Raw genomic sequence first — 19,539 nt, forward strand, 5'->3', positions numbered from 1 at the left:
GTTCCCATAAAATTTGACGTCACAATTTATAAAATTCATAATTAAAAAGTGATTGTTGCTTGACAAGGTTATTCGGAGCAGATCGAAAGTCATTCGGAGACGAAATTAAGCTAAATACCTGTAAATACTTTTATTGATTTATGACATTCTTTTTCCACTAGTGTTTATCTTAGATTATCTTTGATCACCATGATAAATAATTAGTGATACATTGTTATAGGTTATGAAAAATCATTTAAAATGTTTTGAAAACAATTAACCGTAAACATACACTAATGAGCTTGGCTGTATATAAAGTAGTGATTAAGACTTCCATTGGTGATCAACTCTAAACTGCTCAATTGGCATCCTTGATCTTTTTGTATTTTTTTTGCAGACAAAATAAAAGAAAATGAAAAGCAATGTAAATTTTTAAAAAATCTCTTGTATACCATGTATATGAAAATGAACAATTTTGTCAACTTTAAATAACATTAAGATCGATGGGAAATTACTCTCTCGGCTAAAAACTACGGGAAAAATTGTAACTGTACAAAGAAATAAATAAGAGACGAAAACATAAAATTATTTTATAATAATGAAAGAACCTTACATACAGATACATCTATCTGAGACCAGAATATCGATCCCCTACCCATATTTCATCGGGATTTATTTTAGCCTAACCAAGCTTAGCAAGAGTTGTGTCCCTTGGTCTGACAAACTTCCGGTTTAGTTTGAGTCTAACTACAGGTATCAGGAAATATTTCTCTGATCCGGGTTTCGAGATATGAGAGTCAACTGTAGTTAACTCAATGTTAATGGCAACTGTTTGGTTATAATTTTCATTTCTAAATAATCAAAAATAATAGTTTCAATTGAAAACTTTTTATGTACAGCCATTGTAGGACATTGTGAAGGAAAAACAACATATTTGAAATCTGTTTATGTACAAAGTCATAGTAGAACATTTTGAAATAAACCCAGCACATTTTTCTGTTATAACTAATATGGTTATAAAATTTCATCTAACTGTCCTGTCTATTGTGATTTGCCATTCTGAAATACTGGTAACTAAGATTCAAATTTAAGAGTCTCAATGTAGTTCTTATATCATACAAGTTGGAGACTGTTTATGTATAATAATCAATGATGTTATACCTCTATTTAAGGTTCAGAAGACATGGATAATGAAATTAATGCTGTATTATCAACAGTAACAATCAGTTATAATTCCCTGGTTATGGTATCAAAAGAATTGTTACAAGTTTTATCAGGAACGTCAACAACAGGTATAGTATTCAGTTGTTGGTTACATTTATAAGAAATTAACTTAAGGCCTTAACCATATTCATATAGAATAATGGCATTTTTGTATTTGATACTAGCTTTATCAATAAGAATATCAAGCAAGCCAAATAGGGCGAGCTGATATTTGAGCAGATGAAACTGTATAAAAATAAATTGCCATTAATCTCTTTATTAGGAATTTTTGTCTTAACAATATTTTTCTTAGTGTATAGATGATGATATTTATATGAAGTAGTTAACAAACTCTTTTTACATGTACAAAACCTGTCATGATTGATTGGTTGTATGAATGACTTCACATGCATATTCATTGATAAATTGAAGTGGATGGACACAAAAAATTGTGGCACTGCTGCATTGTTAGTATTGCAATTCTTCTTAAAATTCAACTTTCCAATGTCTCATATCCATGGAATCAGAAAACTTGCTATACTTAATGAAGGTTAAATATAACATCATATAAATGCTAAGGCTTGTTGAATTACATAATGCATTTGTTTTAAATCCATTCATAACTTCACTCAGTCTCCTTTATATAAGGATCTCTCAACAGAAAACAGATATTTATAGGAAAAATACTTATCTTTTTCAATGGGTCAGGATATTTTGCCTTTTATAAATCAGTGTACAATAAGTCAATATATTCTTAGAATATTCAATGACATATGTTATAAATTATCACACATTTGTAACAATATATTTTATTACAGGAATGGAGAATGAAAAAACAGAACAAAGAACAAATAATCTAGTCAGCTGTTTACTCACAGTTATTCAGAAAAACTTAGATGACAAAAAGTCATTGGAATATTTGTATAGCAATGTTGCATTGAACATTTATAAAACTGTGATACAGAATAGTTTATGTTCTACATCAGTGCTACATTCACCACGAATTATTAACAGTTTCTCTCGTTGTGTACAGTGTATTGCAATTAGATGTGATAATAGGTATATATGTTAGTACTAATGGTAGAAGTTTAGGCAACAGGTTTGAGGAAGGGTAGGACAATAAGACATGATAAATACATGATTACCATGGTAACTGTATAGCTCACTGGCAAAATGTAGAAAACTTTAATTTAACAGTTTTCCCCCACAAATTTTATATAGCTTCCTGATAAACTGGGAATTTTGAAATACCATCTTGTTTCTAGAAAATATAGCAAGTCATCTATAAGAAAACCATTTCAGACAGGGTCAGCTTACCATGATGCTATAATGTCTATGGGAGAACACTGAAGTTGAAATATATTATATCATCTGGTGGTGCAAATATAACATGTTAATATTCTAGTCTATGTTAGGTACTATGTAAAGAAATACAGTGGGTTTTATGGTATCAAACTTTCTGTTTAAAAGTCTTCAAGGTACCTTTTAGTAATGAAACAGCAGTAATAGGAATTGAAGAAGTTGTGGTTGCCTTAAATCATAAGTTTAAAGAAGAATCTATATGTATATAGATTTGGTTTTAAATAATAAGAATAAGTGTTAACTACAAAAAGGAAGGGTTAATACAAAATGTACATATAAAATATTTACACACAAGTTATGGTCAGTTTAGAGTTTGAAAAAATATAACCTCTTTAGTGACCTTTCATTGATAAATTCATCAAAATAGATTCTTACTGGTTCACTGCCTCCTTGGTGTTGTGGTAGCGTGCTTGTCTCAAGTGTCAGATGAGTTCAAACCCTGGCCAGGTCAAACCAAAGACTTGGAAATAGGTATTTGCTGCTTCGTCCCTAAGCACCCAGCATTTAGAAGTAAGAGCATAGACTGGTCAGTTCAGACTCAGAATAATGTGTCCCAGTATGATGACATGTCTTCCTGAGGACTGTTACCTTGTGAACTAATAGAAAAACAAGGATATGGGGTATCCATCCATGACCCAAAATCAGTACATGCACAGCAAACAACACACAAAAAGCAGAGGAACAGCACTTTTATTGCTGTTCTTCATCTAAAAGTCACAGTGAGGCCTTCAGCACGGAGCAAAAAAACTCTTACCTCACTGCAAGTTTAAGATAACCCCTAGCATGTTTTAAATCTGACCCAGGGTGCCAGTCTAGTACAAAACAGGGTTTATATTCATATCACATTATCATGTGCATTTAATTTGCCTCTGGACGTTAAACAGCCATCCATCTTCCTGGTTCAGTGGGCTTTATTCTGGCAACTAACGGAGTCAAAAAGCGAGACATAGGTATGCTGTTTCTGGCGGTGGCGGCAGCGGTGTCGTCAACAACAATGTATTAGTTTGTGAGTAGGTCTAGTTTATGGTGAACCACAAGTGGTAGGTCAATCATATTTGGTATGCAGTTGTATTAGAATTGGCACATCTCATTTCCATGGAGATTATTTGGCCCTGCCCCCTCAGTCATGGTCTATTGACTTTGAAACTTTTGCTTATTTTACATGTATTAGTTCGTGATTAGGTCAGTTTATGGGGAACCACTAGTGGTAGGTCAATGATAGTTAATATGCAGTTGTATAAGCATTGGAATATCTCATTTCCATGGAGATTATTTGGCTCCACCCCCTTAGTCATGGTCTATTGACTTTGAAAATTTTGCTAAGTTAACATGTATTAGTTTGTGATTAGGTCAGTTCAAGGGGAACCATTTAGGGTAGGCAAATGTTAATTGGTATTCAGTTGTATAAGCATTAGCACATCTCATTACCATGGAGAATATTTGTCCCCGCCCCCTCAGTCATAGTCTATCGACTTAGAAACTTTTGCTTAGTTTACATGAATTAGTTTGTGATTAGATCAGTTTAAGATGAACTGTTAATGTTAAGTCAATGATATTTGGTATGCAAATTTATTGGCATTTGCAAGTATTGTTCCCATGGAGATTATATAGCCCCACCCCCTCTTCATGGTTCATTGACTTTGAAACTTTTACATAGTTTACAAGTTAGTGTTTGTGTTTAGGTTTGTTTAAAGGGAACAACTTATAATAAGTCAATGGTATTAGGTATGCAGTTGTATTAGCTTTGGCACATCTCATTTACATGGAGATTGTTTAGCAGCCATGTACCTCAGTCATGGTTCATTGACTTTGAATATTTGCATAACTTATGAAACATGTTAAAGTATTGCTATTTTAATTTCAAAATAATAAAGGGCGAGACATATCTCTGTGATAACAGTTTATTATTGTCCCAGTTGTATTGTCAACTTAAAACTCAGTTAGTAGCTACAGGTAAACAGCAACACTTATGATCAAGTCACAGTAAAATGTATGTTAACTAATTATGTTTTATTTTCAGTCAACTGCAAGCTCTTTATTCCTTAGTCACAAAGATATTTTTACACGGAAGTACAAGTGCTATAGATATAACAGATGGAACATTTAATCCTCTTGATGTAAGTTATTCATGCCTTGGGGTCATAAAACTTTTGAGTACGGTTATTGTGCTCAGATTAAGATATCAGCCAATCAAAATACTGGATTTGGTGTTTCAAGCACAAGTTTTGTACTCCCAGTACTGAGGAAAGTTTTATGACCATAGGCCCTGCTGTTTCTACACAAATTATCTGTGCATAGAATTTGAAGTATGTTAAGTACTTTTTATACGACCGCAAAAAAATTTTGTGGTCGTATATTGGTATGACGTTGGCGTTGGCGTCGTCGTCGTCGTCGTTGTCGTTGTCCGGCGTAGTCGTCGTCGTCCGGCGTCGTCGTCCGAATACATATTGGTTTTCGCACTCTAACTTTAGTTTAAGTGAATGGATCTTTTTGAAATTTGACCATAAGGTTAAATACCACAAAAGGAAGGTTGGGATTGATTTTGGGGGTTATGGTACCAACAGTTAAGGAATTAGGGGCCAAAAAGGGGCCAAAAATGAGCATTTTCTAGTTTCCAGACAATAACTGTGGAACGGTGTATGGATCTCTCTGAAATTATACTACAAGTTTCCATACCACAAAGGGATGGTTAGGATTTGCTTTGGGGGGTTATGGCTCAAACCGTTTAGGAATTAGGGGCAAAAAAGGGGGAAAAAAAGGTTGTCCTGGTTAATGGACAAATACTTTAGTACAAAACATAATTTAAAGCAGTGTAAGGGAGATAAATCAAATACATCATTGAAATTATCTCCCTTACACTGCTTTTAAATTATGTATAAAGTAATGGTTAATGAACAATAAAGATAATCTAAAACAGTGTAAGGGAGGTAATCCAAATACAATGTTTTGGTTACTTCCCTTACACTGCTTTTAAATTATGTTTAAAGAAATGCATATTTATAAAGGAAGACCAGTAAAAATATCTGCAAATGTTTTCATCTTTTTTTTTACAAAAAAATCCATGTGAAAGATTTGACACTATATTTTTATTAATTCTATTATAAAATAGATTAAGTTAGCACTATGGTAAATTTAAATGGGGAATTATGGTTGCCAACTCCATTGGAAATTTGAATTGAGATTATGACCATATCTTGAGGGAAAGAATTTTTTTGGGGGAAAAAGGGGGGGGGGGGGGATAAAAAGAAATTGTGGGGGGCCAATTTTTTCTCATTTCAGATTTCAGAAATTAAAAAGAATTATTCTTCAAACATTATTTTTTTTTCAAATTTCAAATATTGAAAAATTTCAAGAAGTAATCTTTAATTGCACAGTATGGCGCATTAGATTTGTAAAATCTTTGATCACATTTATTTATTTGTTATGCCGAATCTAACAGTGTATTTAGATTTTTAATTTTGGGTCCCGTTTTTTAAATTGGTCTACATTAAGGTCCAAAGGGTCCAAAATTAAACTTAGTTTGATTTTAACAAAAATTGAATTCTTGGGGTTCTTTGATATGCTGAATCTAAACATGTGTTTAGATTTTTGATTATGGGCCCAGTTTTCAAGTTGGTCCAAGATAGGGTCCAGTATTTAAACTTTGTTTGATTTCAACAAAAATTGAATATATGGGGTTCTTTGATATACTGAATCTAAACATGTATTTAGATTTTTGATTATGGGCCCAGTTTTCAAGTTGGTCCAAATTGGGGTCCAAAATTAAACTTTGTTTGATTTCAACAAAAATTGAATATATGAGGTTCTTTGATATGCTGAATCTAACCATGTATTTAGATTTTTTATTTGTAGGCCCCGCTATCAAATTGGTTCATATTGAGGTCAAAAGGGTCCAAAATTAAACTTTGTTTGATTTCATCAAAAATTGAATTATTGGGGTTCTTTGATATTCCAAATCTAACCGTGTATTTAGATTTATAATTTTAAGTCCCGTTTTTTAAATTGGTCTACATTAAGGTCCAAAGGGTCCAAAATTAAACTTAGTTTGATTTTAGCAAAAATTGAATTCTTGGGGTTCTTTGATATGCTGAATCTAAACATGTGTTTAGATTTTTGATTATGGGCCCAGTTTTCAAGTTTGTCCAAGTTGGGGTCCAAAATTAAACTTTGTTTGATTTCAACAAAAATTGAATATATGGGGTTCTTTGATATGCTGAATCTAACCATGTATTTTGATTTTGGACATTGGACCATAATAGGTAAATTAAAAAAATTCAAGTTCTTAGACCACATTCTTTCTGTGTCAGAAACCTATGCTGTGTCAAATATTTAATAACAATCCAAATTCAGAGCTGTATCAAGCTTGAATGTTGTGTCCATACTTGCCCCAACTGTTCAGGGTTCGACCTCTGCGGTCGTATCAAGCTGCGCCCCAGCGAAGCATTTTATTATTTATTTTAATATGTCTGTTTTAAGATATTCTACATTATAATAGTGCTCAAATTAGTAAATATCAGTTCAATTGAAAGTCTACTTTTTTGCTCTTAAAATTTATTTGATTGATTTCCCATATTGATACATTATTATATGATGAATTTATAAATGTCAATTTTTTTTCACTTTTGAATTTTCAAAGTTAAAAAAACTACATTGTAAAATGTTAGGTACGCTAATACTATTAAATGTAACATAGTTTCTGGATAGATCTTTACAGTCCATTAAAAATTTCTTTAGTATAAAATTGACATGTTTCGGAGTTTAGTGTGACGTCCATTTTCGCTGAACAAGTATACATTATTGTTTAGGGGCCAGCTGAAGCTTACCTCCGGGTACTGTTTTATAAGTTTTCTTTTATAGGTTTCATCACCATGGCAGCAAACACAAGTGGTATCTATGGTAACACCAGTAATTTGTACATGTAATGAAAAGGTAGATTAACAGCTTTTGATGTGGGCATTCAAATATATTATTAAATATCTAAAATTTTTACTGATAAATTCAGTTCTTTATTCTTTATTTGTAAAGTAAAGAAGTCAATAAATAATTGATTCTGGGGTGGAGAATGTTTCTGTTGCCTTGAAACACTGATAATTGATAGAAGTTAAGAATGTAAATCATCAACTGTGATGCATTGTAATGTCATAAAAGGATAAGAATAATCAATATTTATTTACTACTGGTCGAGGACCAGTTACCTTCACCTGGCATTTTATGCAATAATTGACGCGTTTCGTAAATACGGCATACTGTTATTATCTGCACACTTACATTTAATTTTTAGAAACTTTGTTTTGTATGACCAGATTAAAAAAAGAAAATGATGATTTTTCACTTTTTTAACACTTTGTGGGAAGATAAGCGTGCGGGGACATGACATCATCACATAATGACGTCCTCGATTTTAGAAAACTTACCGTTTTCAGACAAAGTAATATCAAAGCTTGCTTTACAACAATAATTTCTTTCATAAGTTTAAAAAAGGTTCATTAATTTGAAAATGAACTTCTTTGCTCTTATTGAATACAGTGTAAGTTGTTGATTTCAAGTAACATAAATTCTTAATCAGTTCAGGTTTAGCTAGAGGAAGGAAAAGCTTTTTTTGGACAGAAGGACTATATGTTTATTTGACCTCCAACCTTCTCTTCTTACCATAGAATATCAAACTATGAAACTATGGTTTTGATTAAGCGAAAATTTCTATTATTTAAAGTAGCTAGATTCTGAAGTGACAGTAAGTGGTCCTCGTAAAATTTCACACAAAAATCGCCACAGTAGTACCATGCTTTACCTTAGTTATAAGAGGATTTGAAGTCTGAGTCAATGGTGCTAAAAATGAATTTTGGTAACCTGTTTTATTTAAAAAAAATATGTGCAAACTGAATTCCTGTTAAGAAATATTTGAGGAAAACTGTAAATTTCTGACGGTAACTGGTACTGGACCAGTATAATAAAAATTAATCTGAAAATTTTTCAAGTTACACAGCTAATCATTCAAAGTGAAAATTTAGTAGTTTTTTTATATTTTTAACTTGTTTAATCAATGTATGTATGAAGTTTTGAACTATTGAAAAATTAAATATGACCTAAATATTCCTTACAGCTTATAGATGAAGATGAATATGTTCAGAAGTTGTTACATCTGTCTAGAATGTCACCCCACAGAACTACACAAACAGAAGCATGTAAATGTTTGGCTGGAATAGTAAACAAACATCCTGATAGTAAGTTCACTTATTTCTTTTCATTATATTAATAATGTTTGTGTCATCACAGATGACTGATTTTACCATTTAATGAAATGGTGTTCCAATCAATTCTGTATAATCTTTATAATTGGAAATGTTGCAAAACAAGGGGAAATTTTAATATGAATAATTTTTATTGAAACTTTGTATTACTGACATTTCATTCATTTACAAGCAGAAGTAAATGCAGTCGAAGTTAGTTCCAGTCATTTGATGTTCAGTGATGCTGATAAAACTGTAGCTGCTGCTATTATATTTTTTTGTTGTTTGAGAATGTGCCACCCCCTCCCTTCAGACAGCCTTTACTATATATTTAAGAAATAATTCATGGAGGCTTGAATTTATACTGATTTTATAACTGGTTGGCCCTTTATGCTGAATATTTTACCTCGAGCGATAGGGAGGAGTAAAATATCGGCATAAAGGCCCACCCAATGTAATATCAATATAAATTCAAGCCTCCATGAATAATTCCTATTCTGATAGGACAAGGTTGGAAATTCTTTTGGATGGAAGCGTTCTATGTGAAGGCAATTATTTGCTGTTCCCTTAATTGAACACACTATTAATATTGACGTAAAGAACAAAGATAACTGAATAAGTGACATGCTTGAACTATTTACAATGACATACTTAGATAGGTTAGCATGAAGTTAAACGATTAGGAAAATTTAAGAAAGTGGGATTTGAACATTTTCCTTTCTTTGTTTGTTTTTTTTTCCATGTTTTGAAGACTTTCACATTTGTGCATTTTCCCGTACAATACTTATGTTCTTATGTAAAAGTTAGAGTTGGTCGTTCAATGACGTCATTTGCACCGATTGACCTCAGGGAAACTAATTCATAAAAAGCATACGACGTAGGAAAGTGATTTGAACAGCCATATCAGCTGACATACCATATATTAATATTTACCAAGGGTGTGTACTCAAGACGTGTGAGGAACTAAATTAGAATCTGGAATGATCAGTTTAAAATCAGTTAACGGTTAAAATATGAATGAAAAATCTTTGTCTTTACTGTTATAGTGTAATTTCTTATATTTCAGTTCTACAAAACATAGATTTATCAGACATAGAGAAAACAGTGCAAAATAAAACCTCTGAAAGCAGACGGTCAGCTTTACAGATGATTATATGGTTTACTAAAGCTTTAGTGATGAGAGGTCATCAGAGGTCACAAACAATGATTCTATTTGTAAGAACTAGGACTGTAGACAACACAGACATTTCTTTACTTGTGGTACAAGCCAGGCAACTTTTATTAAAAACAGTAAAGTTTTGATGCAAAAAACTTGAAAGTTAAATCTGTCATAATTGAAAGTTTCTGAGAGTTGTAACTTTTGTCCCTGTAAGCTAACTAGTGTGATCAACAGTGGAATACATAGTTAACCATTATATTTGTAAAATTGCATAAGGATTTATTGGTTTTTATACCAATATAACTTAGGTTGTGCATATAACCGCCACAGTTCACAAGATATTTATTGGTTGTCATATGATTAAAGCAGAAAGATGCAATTATGATATGTTGGAAAAAATGTAATATTCTATATGTACATGTATGGTGTAATGTATCTAACGTCACGGTACCCAAATTGCACCGAGTACCCAAATTGCACCTATTTAGCAAAAATAGCAGCGGAAATCTTACAAGTTTTCCTAGAGACTAAACAATTTGTATTTTTATGATTTGACACTATGCACGTCTTTCAACATAGGTAAATATATTTAGATATACACAAAACGTTAACTGTATATATCAACACATGAAGTGTTTACTGGAAAAAGTAAAATGTATGGAAACGTCCCATGCTACGTCCACAAAAAGTCATCTTTTAAAAATTGGCAAATAAAATATGTTTTTCTTAAAAAATGAACAATAAGCATGGACTTATGTCAAATTGTTCAAAATATTTGAAGAAATAAAACAAACAATCTGTTATTGGACTTTTAAGGATGTGAATTTAAGCATGAATGTAATTTGGGTACTCCTCATTACAGAACCATGGATCGTTTTGAGGTCTGTTCAAACCCATTTTTCTATAAATCAATATGGATTCAAAATTAAATTGGTGGAACCATATAGTAAATAATGATACATCTACAAAATAAAAACCTAATGGAAACTTTTGTCTAGATCATAAAAAAATGTAGGTGAAAAAACTGTCAAAATAGGTGCAATTTGGGTACCCTCACGTTATAGCTAAATTCTAACTAAATTATTTAGTGTAGTGACATGTATTTTTGACCACTAGTGTATAATACAGTGTGAATAAAAACAATTATTAGAACATCCCTGACACTTTGGGCCTATAAGTCACTTTAGACCTTAATGTCAATATACATGTAGTACAACGAAACAAAATAAATCAACTTCGAAAATTTTCATACAAAAAGTATTTTCTCTTACTGAAAGCTTGCATTAGATATTAGCAGTTTTTCTTGGATGCTGACATAGTAAATATTTAAACTGTTCATCTTTTGATAGAATACAAGTATATGAAATTATGATTTTTGAGAAAAGTTGTGCTCACAAATTATTGCAATATTTACAGTTTATGACGAAATGGAATTAAGTCTTTTCTACACAGTTATCATCACACATTATGCAACATAAATATAAATTCCTAACAACCTTAAATACAGCATTGAATAAAACCATTTTATACAAATGAACTGCAATAATTTGTCTTTTTAGCTGATGTCTTTGTTAAGTGACCAAGATATTGGACGAGAGGTTGCAGATGGTTTCAACACAATTTTAACAGATAGTGATGATGTATTAAACAGACAAATGAAAGCTGTGACACGTATGATGTATAAACAGAGACTGTTTGTAGAAAACGTTTCACATCTTGTCAAGTCATTTGATACCACTGGTCAAGGTAGATAATTTACTATCTCAGGGGAAATTACTGTAAAGTTTTGATACAATTAAATATATATTTGTTAAGGTACATATAAAAACATTTGCATTTTTTTTGTTTTGCTTTGAAATTTGCTTTAACCTTTTTCCCTTTCTCAAAAAGACAGATAAATAAATCTATAAAATAACAGTATTACTATACATTTTATATTGAAAATATGAAAGTTTTCACAAGGGGTAAATTTAACTTAATTTATGATCTTTGAAAATTCCTGTGAATTTAACCCTATGTTAATAGATTGTGCAAGTTAACAATATTAATGTGAAGGGTACACTATGTTAATAGATTGTGCAAGTTAACAATATTAATGTGAAGGGTACACTAGTCACTCAATGCACACAATTTAAACCTTGTACGAAAGTTTAAAGATTTGAAATCTGAAAGTAACAATAGCTACACTTTCAATATCAATTTCATCAGTCTGATACTGTAGATTTATTTGTATTCGTAAATACAATTTTCAGTGATGGATCCAGGGGGGGAGGGGTTGGAACCCCCTCTTTTTTTTTGACGATCAATGCATTTGAATGGGGACATATAGTTGGAACCCCCCCCTTTATCCTGGGTTAGGAACCCCCACTTTTATAAATGGTTGGATCCGCCCCTGATTTTCATACAACAGCATGAACAGGGGGGGGGTCAATTGTTTTCCCTCAAGATTTAAGAAATTACCAATTTAAAAAAAAATTGGGGGTCACAATTTATTTTGCTAATTCTTTGTATATAGTCTGAAAACAGATTTACTAAGTATTGCGCAACAGCACAGTGTATTGCACAACAGCAAGAAATCTTCAATTAAATATAAATTCAAATCATATTAAACCAATTTCAAGTTCTTTGACTACATTTATTCTGTGTCAGAAACCTATAATGTGTCAAATGTTTATTTACAATCCAAATTCAGACCTGTATCAAGCTTGAATATTGTGTCCATTTTTGCCCCAACTGTTCAGGGTTGGACCTCTGCAGTCATATCCAGCTGCGCTCGGCGAAGCAGTTTATTGTGAATTTTAATGGTACACGTGAACAAAAAATTTAAGTGTTACACTAACTGTGTGAAAAAGTTAAAATTTTTTATATGCTTGTATGCAGACTTTGGCAAAACCACAAAATCAAGTATCAAGGATAATACAGTCTTTCCTCTATCCATGAAAGTTGAAACCAACAGTCGCCAGTACATCATTTTGTTTCACTACATGTCACAAACGTAGAATTTTATTTTGATAGTCGAGAGTACTATTTGTTATCAAGCTTAAGTTTTGTTAATCATATGTATTAGAAATTAGTGGGAATTTGTTGTTTATTTATATTTTAGATACAAGAAAGAATTATCTCAGGGTGCTGTCAGTCATGTTAAAAACCTTACCTAAACAAGTGTTGCTAAATGAATTGCCACCAGTAAGTTTATTTTTAGCTCACTCTAACTTTAATGAAATAAGGATTAATAAATAGAACACTCTTAGCCTTTTCAAAGGTCCCGTTGGATTTCTTGGGGTTATACCATATTCATAGGTACTTGGTTTCGATGACATTTATGTCATGTAAATATAAAGGTAAGTTTTTTTACTATAACTGTAGTTGACCATCAGATATGAAATATACTCAGCTCTTTTGCTACTTAAAACTAAACAACTGTGGATTCATCATTATTCATGGGATATCAATTCTTGTGTACTTCATGGATAAAGGAAAACCACGAACCCAAATGTTCAACTAAGTACAAATTTTCTACCCAATGAGACAACTCTCCATCCAAGTCACAATGTGTAAAAAGTAAACAATTATAGGTCAAAGTACGGCCTTCAACACGGAACCTTGGCTCACACCAAACAGCAAGTTATAAAGGGCCCCAAAATGACTAGTGTAAAACAATCCAAAGGCTTGTTTGCAGACTGTGTCAAAACTATAAAATCAAATATTCATGAAAATAAAATAGTTCCTCAATCCACGAAAATTGGTATCCAATAAAAATAAATGAAGCCACAGTATGTAGGATGTAGATACAAATGTATCCAGTTAAGTTTACTCTTGTTGATGTTGAGTGATTAACTATGAAAAAGGGTTATGTGTACCTGATATTGAAGGTGATAACAGTTTGATTCATGTCCTTGTCATATGTATGGACAATGCAGTGATGGAATTGAGAGGTTATTAAATACAATCTGTAACTATGAAGTTCACCAATAAGCCTGATTTTAACTGAATAACATTGTGTGTATTGTAATTAAATGGTCACAGGTACTACCTGTAAATCTTTTTTCAAATGTATTGAATGTTTTCAGTTATTTCCATTGATGGTTCATTCCTTATTGAGTGATGACCTTGAACTACAGACATCTACTATGGATACACTGTATGACCTTACCCATGATGCACCAGAAGTTGTTGCCAAGCATATAGATTCATTGATTCCTCAGCTTCTCAAGCTAGCAAAAGCACAGACTTCTATGGTAATATGTAGTTTTGAAAGTTAATCTTGCACAGAATTTTTAAAAGAATTTTTGGTTGTTAGCGGAAGGACTATGACTTCAATAAGCTCATTTTACTTGAAACAGACTAGTTTATGTCTTTTAGATATAATGAATGCTAATGTGATAGCATTTTGGCCTATTGGTTATAATTAGTCAATTGAAAAGAATGAGTTTAATGGAAAACAGTAAATATAATTCTTGATTGTTGATATAAGATTGTTACCAAGTAGTGAAGATTTCATTTAGAAATGCACATAAAGATTTTGGTCTTATGTCTTTTTATAATGAAAAATTAATATGTTACTGACATTGGTTCTTACTGCTGCTGCTGCTGTCAGTTCCCTTTTGTGATGTATGGGTGTCATATTCATTTAATGCATTAAGATTACTATTATATGAATTACTATAAATTCATAACATTATTTGTGCATTTATTATTGTAAATCTTTAATAAAAAATGTTATATCAGATTTTTGTGAGTCTTGTACAGGGTATAATGCGATATAACATGCAAAAATATGTGTATGTGTAATGAAACATGAATACTAACCTATAGTTTGTAACCTTTTACATCATTTGGTCTCTGGTAGATAGTTGTCTTATTGGCAATCATACCACTTCTTATTTTTATAATAAATACTAAGCTAACCAAAAATGTACGCTTAGTGTCACTATGTTATCTTTTTCAGAAATTGCGACAAAGTGCCTTGCAGTGTATAGGTGTGTTAACAGTACTACCTACACACACAGTGTTACCATACAAACTACACGTTATTAAGGGATTAGAGAAAGCGTTAGACGACAAGAAAAGATTGGTTAGAAAGGAAGCAGTGACTGCAAGAAATGAATGGTAAGCAACTCATTTAAAAACAAAATTTAAACAAAATTCATAACTGAGCTAAGTGCTTGATTTATACTATAATTGGCATTTTTTTATTACCATCAATATTGGTTATGTTTAGAAACTTTGGGACAATTCAGTGGCAAGTTTTATTCCCCCCCCCCCCCCCCCCCACATAATGTAGTGTTATTAGAGGTGGTATGCAATACCCTATGCCTTCTGTACTTATTTGTGTCATAAATGGCCTTTTTGGGTCCATTAGGTCAATTTCTATATGTTTGTGACATCATAGTGACATTTCTGCACCAAAGTGTCCAGATTTAATCATCCTTTTCATTTATCAATAAAATTAGCAAAATAAAATTTTGAAAGGATGACAAATTATTCTTATAATTTTGTTTCTTATTATATCTCCTCATTTATCTTCTTAGACCTGTGTTTTATATTTCTTATATGGTAATGTCGCTTTCTCTTAATAAAAACAAAATCAGTTTTGTTTAAAGTTGGGATGAGAACAGCATTATATAAACTGACTGTATTAAATGAACAAATAGACAATTAAACTTTACAACTCCATTTTATATTTTTAGGTTCCTCCTTGGTACTTCAAAGTAAATGGTAAATGAAACCGAGAAGACTGAATTTCAAGGAAGATATTGAATCATCACAATAAATTATATTATCCTGTTCATTGTGTTTTATATTATTACTGAATCTATCATAACTTGGAATAGTCAGATCTAAACAGACACACTTAACTAAAAACATATTGAAGCTCACAGTGCTCTGAAAAATAACTTTATATATTAGCAGGCCATATCATATGATTTATTTTTGTTATGCAAGAAAGACTTCAGCTTGTCAGGCAGTCATTTAATCAAGCTTAGGTTTGGGTTTGGGTTTATAAGCCTTTTATAATAGATATTTCAACTTTTCTAGACTTGAGTCTGGTTAGAGCTAGTCATTTAACACTTGTCTATTGTTGTAGTCGGTACATGAAAGTAGATATTTAAATGGATTTAAAAAACATAATGTTAGGTTGTTATCATATCATAGACATATATATCAAATATCTCCTGTATTCATACTGCTGAGGGATTGTTTGTATGGACTTTATGATCACTATATACAAATCCTGTGTCACTTTCTAGATGCATAGACTAACTCTTAGTGTAGTTATATTTTTTTTTAATAGTGGGATTCAGAAATTAGCAGTCAGAAAAAATGGGAACTATTTGATCAGGAGCTTTTAAAATTTGAATTAAAAATGTTTAAGCTTGATTAAGATAGTATGAGCCTTTTAAATCCAAGTCAATTAAGAAAAATAATTAGCTGATTAAAATAATTTTAAAATATGTATAATGAAGTTTTTATGACTCCCAAGATTGTCAATGGTTATTGTTGTTTAAAAGCAATCACCAATCCGAGTAAAGCTGGAATATTTTTGATATATTCTTGAACTATCACACCATTTGAAATTGATTGATTGATTGATTGTTTGATTGTTGGTTGCTTAATGCCCAGTGCCACATTTTATTAGATTGAATCATGACGACTGAAAATTATTATCATTATAGTTTCTGTGCCTTTGAAGGTTTAAAAATTTGTTATTTACCAAGAGGTCAACATTATTGTCATAAATGTATTTTGAGTTATTTAGTACCTTTTGAAATATTTTTAACTACTTTACATTGTGAAATCTAAATACTTGAATCACCAGTCACATTATAAATGCAAGCTTAACTGATTGAGTAAGAATCTTCATATATTATGATCACTAAAGGCATGATCTCTGAGTCCTATGACATCCTGGAAATCTATCGCCCTTGAACTTCTTTTGCAACATTATTATGAGATAGCACATATTGGATCATGAAAATTGAAATGTCATTTACGCAATAAGTGCTGTCTACATCTACATCATACGTTGAACTGTCAATCTTGACTAATATTCAGCGCTTCCAGTGGGCTAAGAAATAGAGTAATTCATTAGATGAGACTAAATATATAAAGCAAGTTTATAAGTATGATGAAAGGTTATACCCCTTTGGTTTGCAATCATCTGGCTTGAACCAGTCACACTTTCATGGCGGTACCAGGGAAATAATCACCATTGGCACAGATCAAGACCATCATTTCACTTACTTGGCTAATGGAGGACTAAACATACTATTAAGAGAGAGTTGGAGGCATCCTCTTGAAGGATACCAAAGAGGGAGCCTTAGCTACTGTTGCTGGTCAAGAGTTCCAGGCGGTCACTGTTATTGAAAAAGAACTGTACTTAGTCATTGATCTATGTTGAGTATTTCCAGAACTTTTTGATATGTGCTGAACGTGTTCTTGCTGACATTGGTGTGAGAAAATGGTCGCATGGTACATCAACGAGATCATTTACCACTTTGTAAAATGGTGTCAATTTTAGTTTCTTCCTACTGTCTTTCAATGATTCCCAGTCAAGTTCCTCTAACATGCTACCCAACACTACTGGTGTTCCTATAGTAGTGGCATGATGGGCAGCACGATGCTGAACCATCTCAATTTGTTTTCACCTGCTTTGTTTCATAAGGGGTCTTTACTGTTGCACAGTAATCTAAGTTCGATCTGATTATTGTCGTTTGTCTTTGTTTCACAATTACATATTCTTACTTTGCGTTTTTGAAATCCTGGCCTGCTGGTTGCTTTTTTGGTTAATCTATCGATGTGATACTTCTTGATGTTTCCAGAACTTAAGATTGTATGATGTTTTTTAGGCATTGGTGAGCGTGATCTGGTGGTGTTTTGTACACTTCACTTTTGTGGTTGAAAGACCATGGTCAACGTTTCTCTCATTCTGCAAGTGTGTAAAGATCCTGCAGTAAATTAGTATCAGCAAGTGATGTTATTGTTCTCTATACTGTGCAATCGTCTGCAAATAGTCGTGCATCAGATGTTATGTTGTCAGATAAGTCGTTGATAAATAAAAGGAATAGAAACGGTCCAAATACAGTACCTTAGGGGACTAGTGACCACGGGAACTTTCTCGGGTGATTCTTTCTCAATGATGACTGGTTGGGCACGAACAGATAGGAATGATTGATTCACTTGTTTGTATGTCATGTAACTCCGGAATGATGCAATTTGTTCAGTAGTCGTCTATGTGGGACACGATCAAGGCCTTAGAAAGTATAACCTCTTTTATCTAGAAGTGATGTTAGTTCATGACATTGCGTGATAAGTTCAGTTCGTCTTGCTATGAAACCGTGATGGCAGTATTTTATAGTTGTCTGGGTGTTTCAAGGTGTTACTGACAAGAATGTGTCCCAGGAATTTACAGCATAGACAGGTAAAGGACACAGGTCTTTAGTTCTTTGCATCGTATCTGCTTCCTTTCTAAAAAACTGTTGTAACACTTGACTCTTTCAAGTCTTCTGATACAGTACCAGATCTAAGACTAGTATTAAACAATGCATAGTAGGGTTGCTAGGTCATCAGGACATTACCTTAAAATCTCTGCAGGAATTTTATCAGGATCATAGGTTTTACTCGGGTTGCATTTATTTGATAATTTTCTATCGCGTTCTGTTGTGACTTTTATCTCTTGTCATTGGTGGGTATTGTTTACCTGTTGGCTTGGTACGTCCTTGCCATTTTCTTTAGTAAATATTGATTAATGATGTATGTTCAAGATGTTAGCTTTGTCTATTGCGGTATTGAATAATGTATCGTTGTCTTTAAGAGGTGTCGGTTTGTTGATTGGTTGAAGTTTTGTTGGTTTTTTTGTTTTTGTTTCGGGTTGATAAGTTTAGGAAGCTGGATTCAGTTTAAAAAAACATATACAACTAGTTTCGGTTTCGAACTAGTTCGGAATAAACACAAATTGAAGGTTTATTCAACCTTCCAGAAAATGAAACCAGTTGATCATGGTGGACAGATGTTTTATTGGCAATCAAACCACATCTCCTTATGAATATTAAAGGCAACAAATATGACCTTCAACTCCTATTTTCACAAAAATACTGAGAGATAACAGAAAATCCAACTCTAGTCTTCAGATGATATTTCTTGTTCGTAACATTCCATGTCGGTTTACAAATGTATAAACAGTTTAACCCCATACTGTATGTAATTATTGACTGCAAAAAATGTCCCTCTATCAGTAAAATACTTAACAATTTAAAAAAAATATATATTTTGTAAAATTTTGCTTCAAAGGTTTTCTCTATATTACAAAAAAAAACCAAAAAGCTTTTTTCAAAGTTTCATAAACTTCTGAAAAGATACTCATGTCTCAAAAACATTTTATTAAGGCTTTATCTAAATGTTAACTTAAAAAAACATTTATCACTATATTAATATGGATGAATAAAAATATTATTGTCGTTTGCATTCGAAAAAGATTTTGTCTAAGTTTTATATAAACTTTTATCAAAGTTTGATATATGTTCTAGTCGCCGCAAGGTAGGATCACTAAGTCTCGCAGGCTAGAAAATGAAACGACGTGCCGTATAGAAATAAACTTATTTCCCAAGT

General features: G+C 32.1%; 1 protein-coding gene across 3 annotated transcripts in view; it reads left to right on the top strand.

Moving 5' to 3' along the window:
- The window catches only part of LOC127735977 (MMS19 nucleotide excision repair protein homolog), a 168,239-nt gene that overhangs the window by 43,389 nt on the left and 105,311 nt on the right, over positions 1–19,539 (top strand). For 2 of the 3 annotated variants that reach the window (XM_052246458.1, XM_052246459.1), the window contains exons 16-26: positions 1,152–1,271; positions 2,001–2,241; positions 4,565–4,661; positions 7,402–7,473; positions 8,645–8,765; positions 9,838–9,986; positions 11,490–11,676; positions 13,034–13,116; positions 14,001–14,168; positions 14,879–15,039; positions 15,621–15,719. In XM_052246458.1, the coding sequence (XP_052102418.1) occupies positions 1,152–1,271; positions 2,001–2,241; positions 4,565–4,661; positions 7,402–7,473; positions 8,645–8,765; positions 9,838–9,986; positions 11,490–11,676; positions 13,034–13,116; positions 14,001–14,168; positions 14,879–15,039; positions 15,621–15,645 (1,424 nt within the window). In that variant the 3' untranslated portion in view covers positions 15,646–15,719. Of the gene's footprint in view, positions 1–1,151; positions 1,272–2,000; positions 2,242–4,564; positions 4,662–7,401; positions 7,474–8,644; positions 8,766–9,837; positions 9,987–11,489; positions 11,677–13,033; positions 13,117–14,000; positions 14,169–14,878; positions 15,040–15,620; positions 15,720–19,539 lie in introns of those variants that run through there. The other variant, XM_052246460.1, reaches the window with a different exon arrangement.

This window comes from Mytilus californianus, unplaced genomic scaffold (assembly GCF_021869535.1).
Source record: "Mytilus californianus isolate M0D057914Y unplaced genomic scaffold, xbMytCali1.0.p SCAF_3, whole genome shotgun sequence".
NCBI lineage: Eukaryota > Metazoa > Mollusca > Bivalvia > Mytilida > Mytilidae > Mytilus > Mytilus californianus.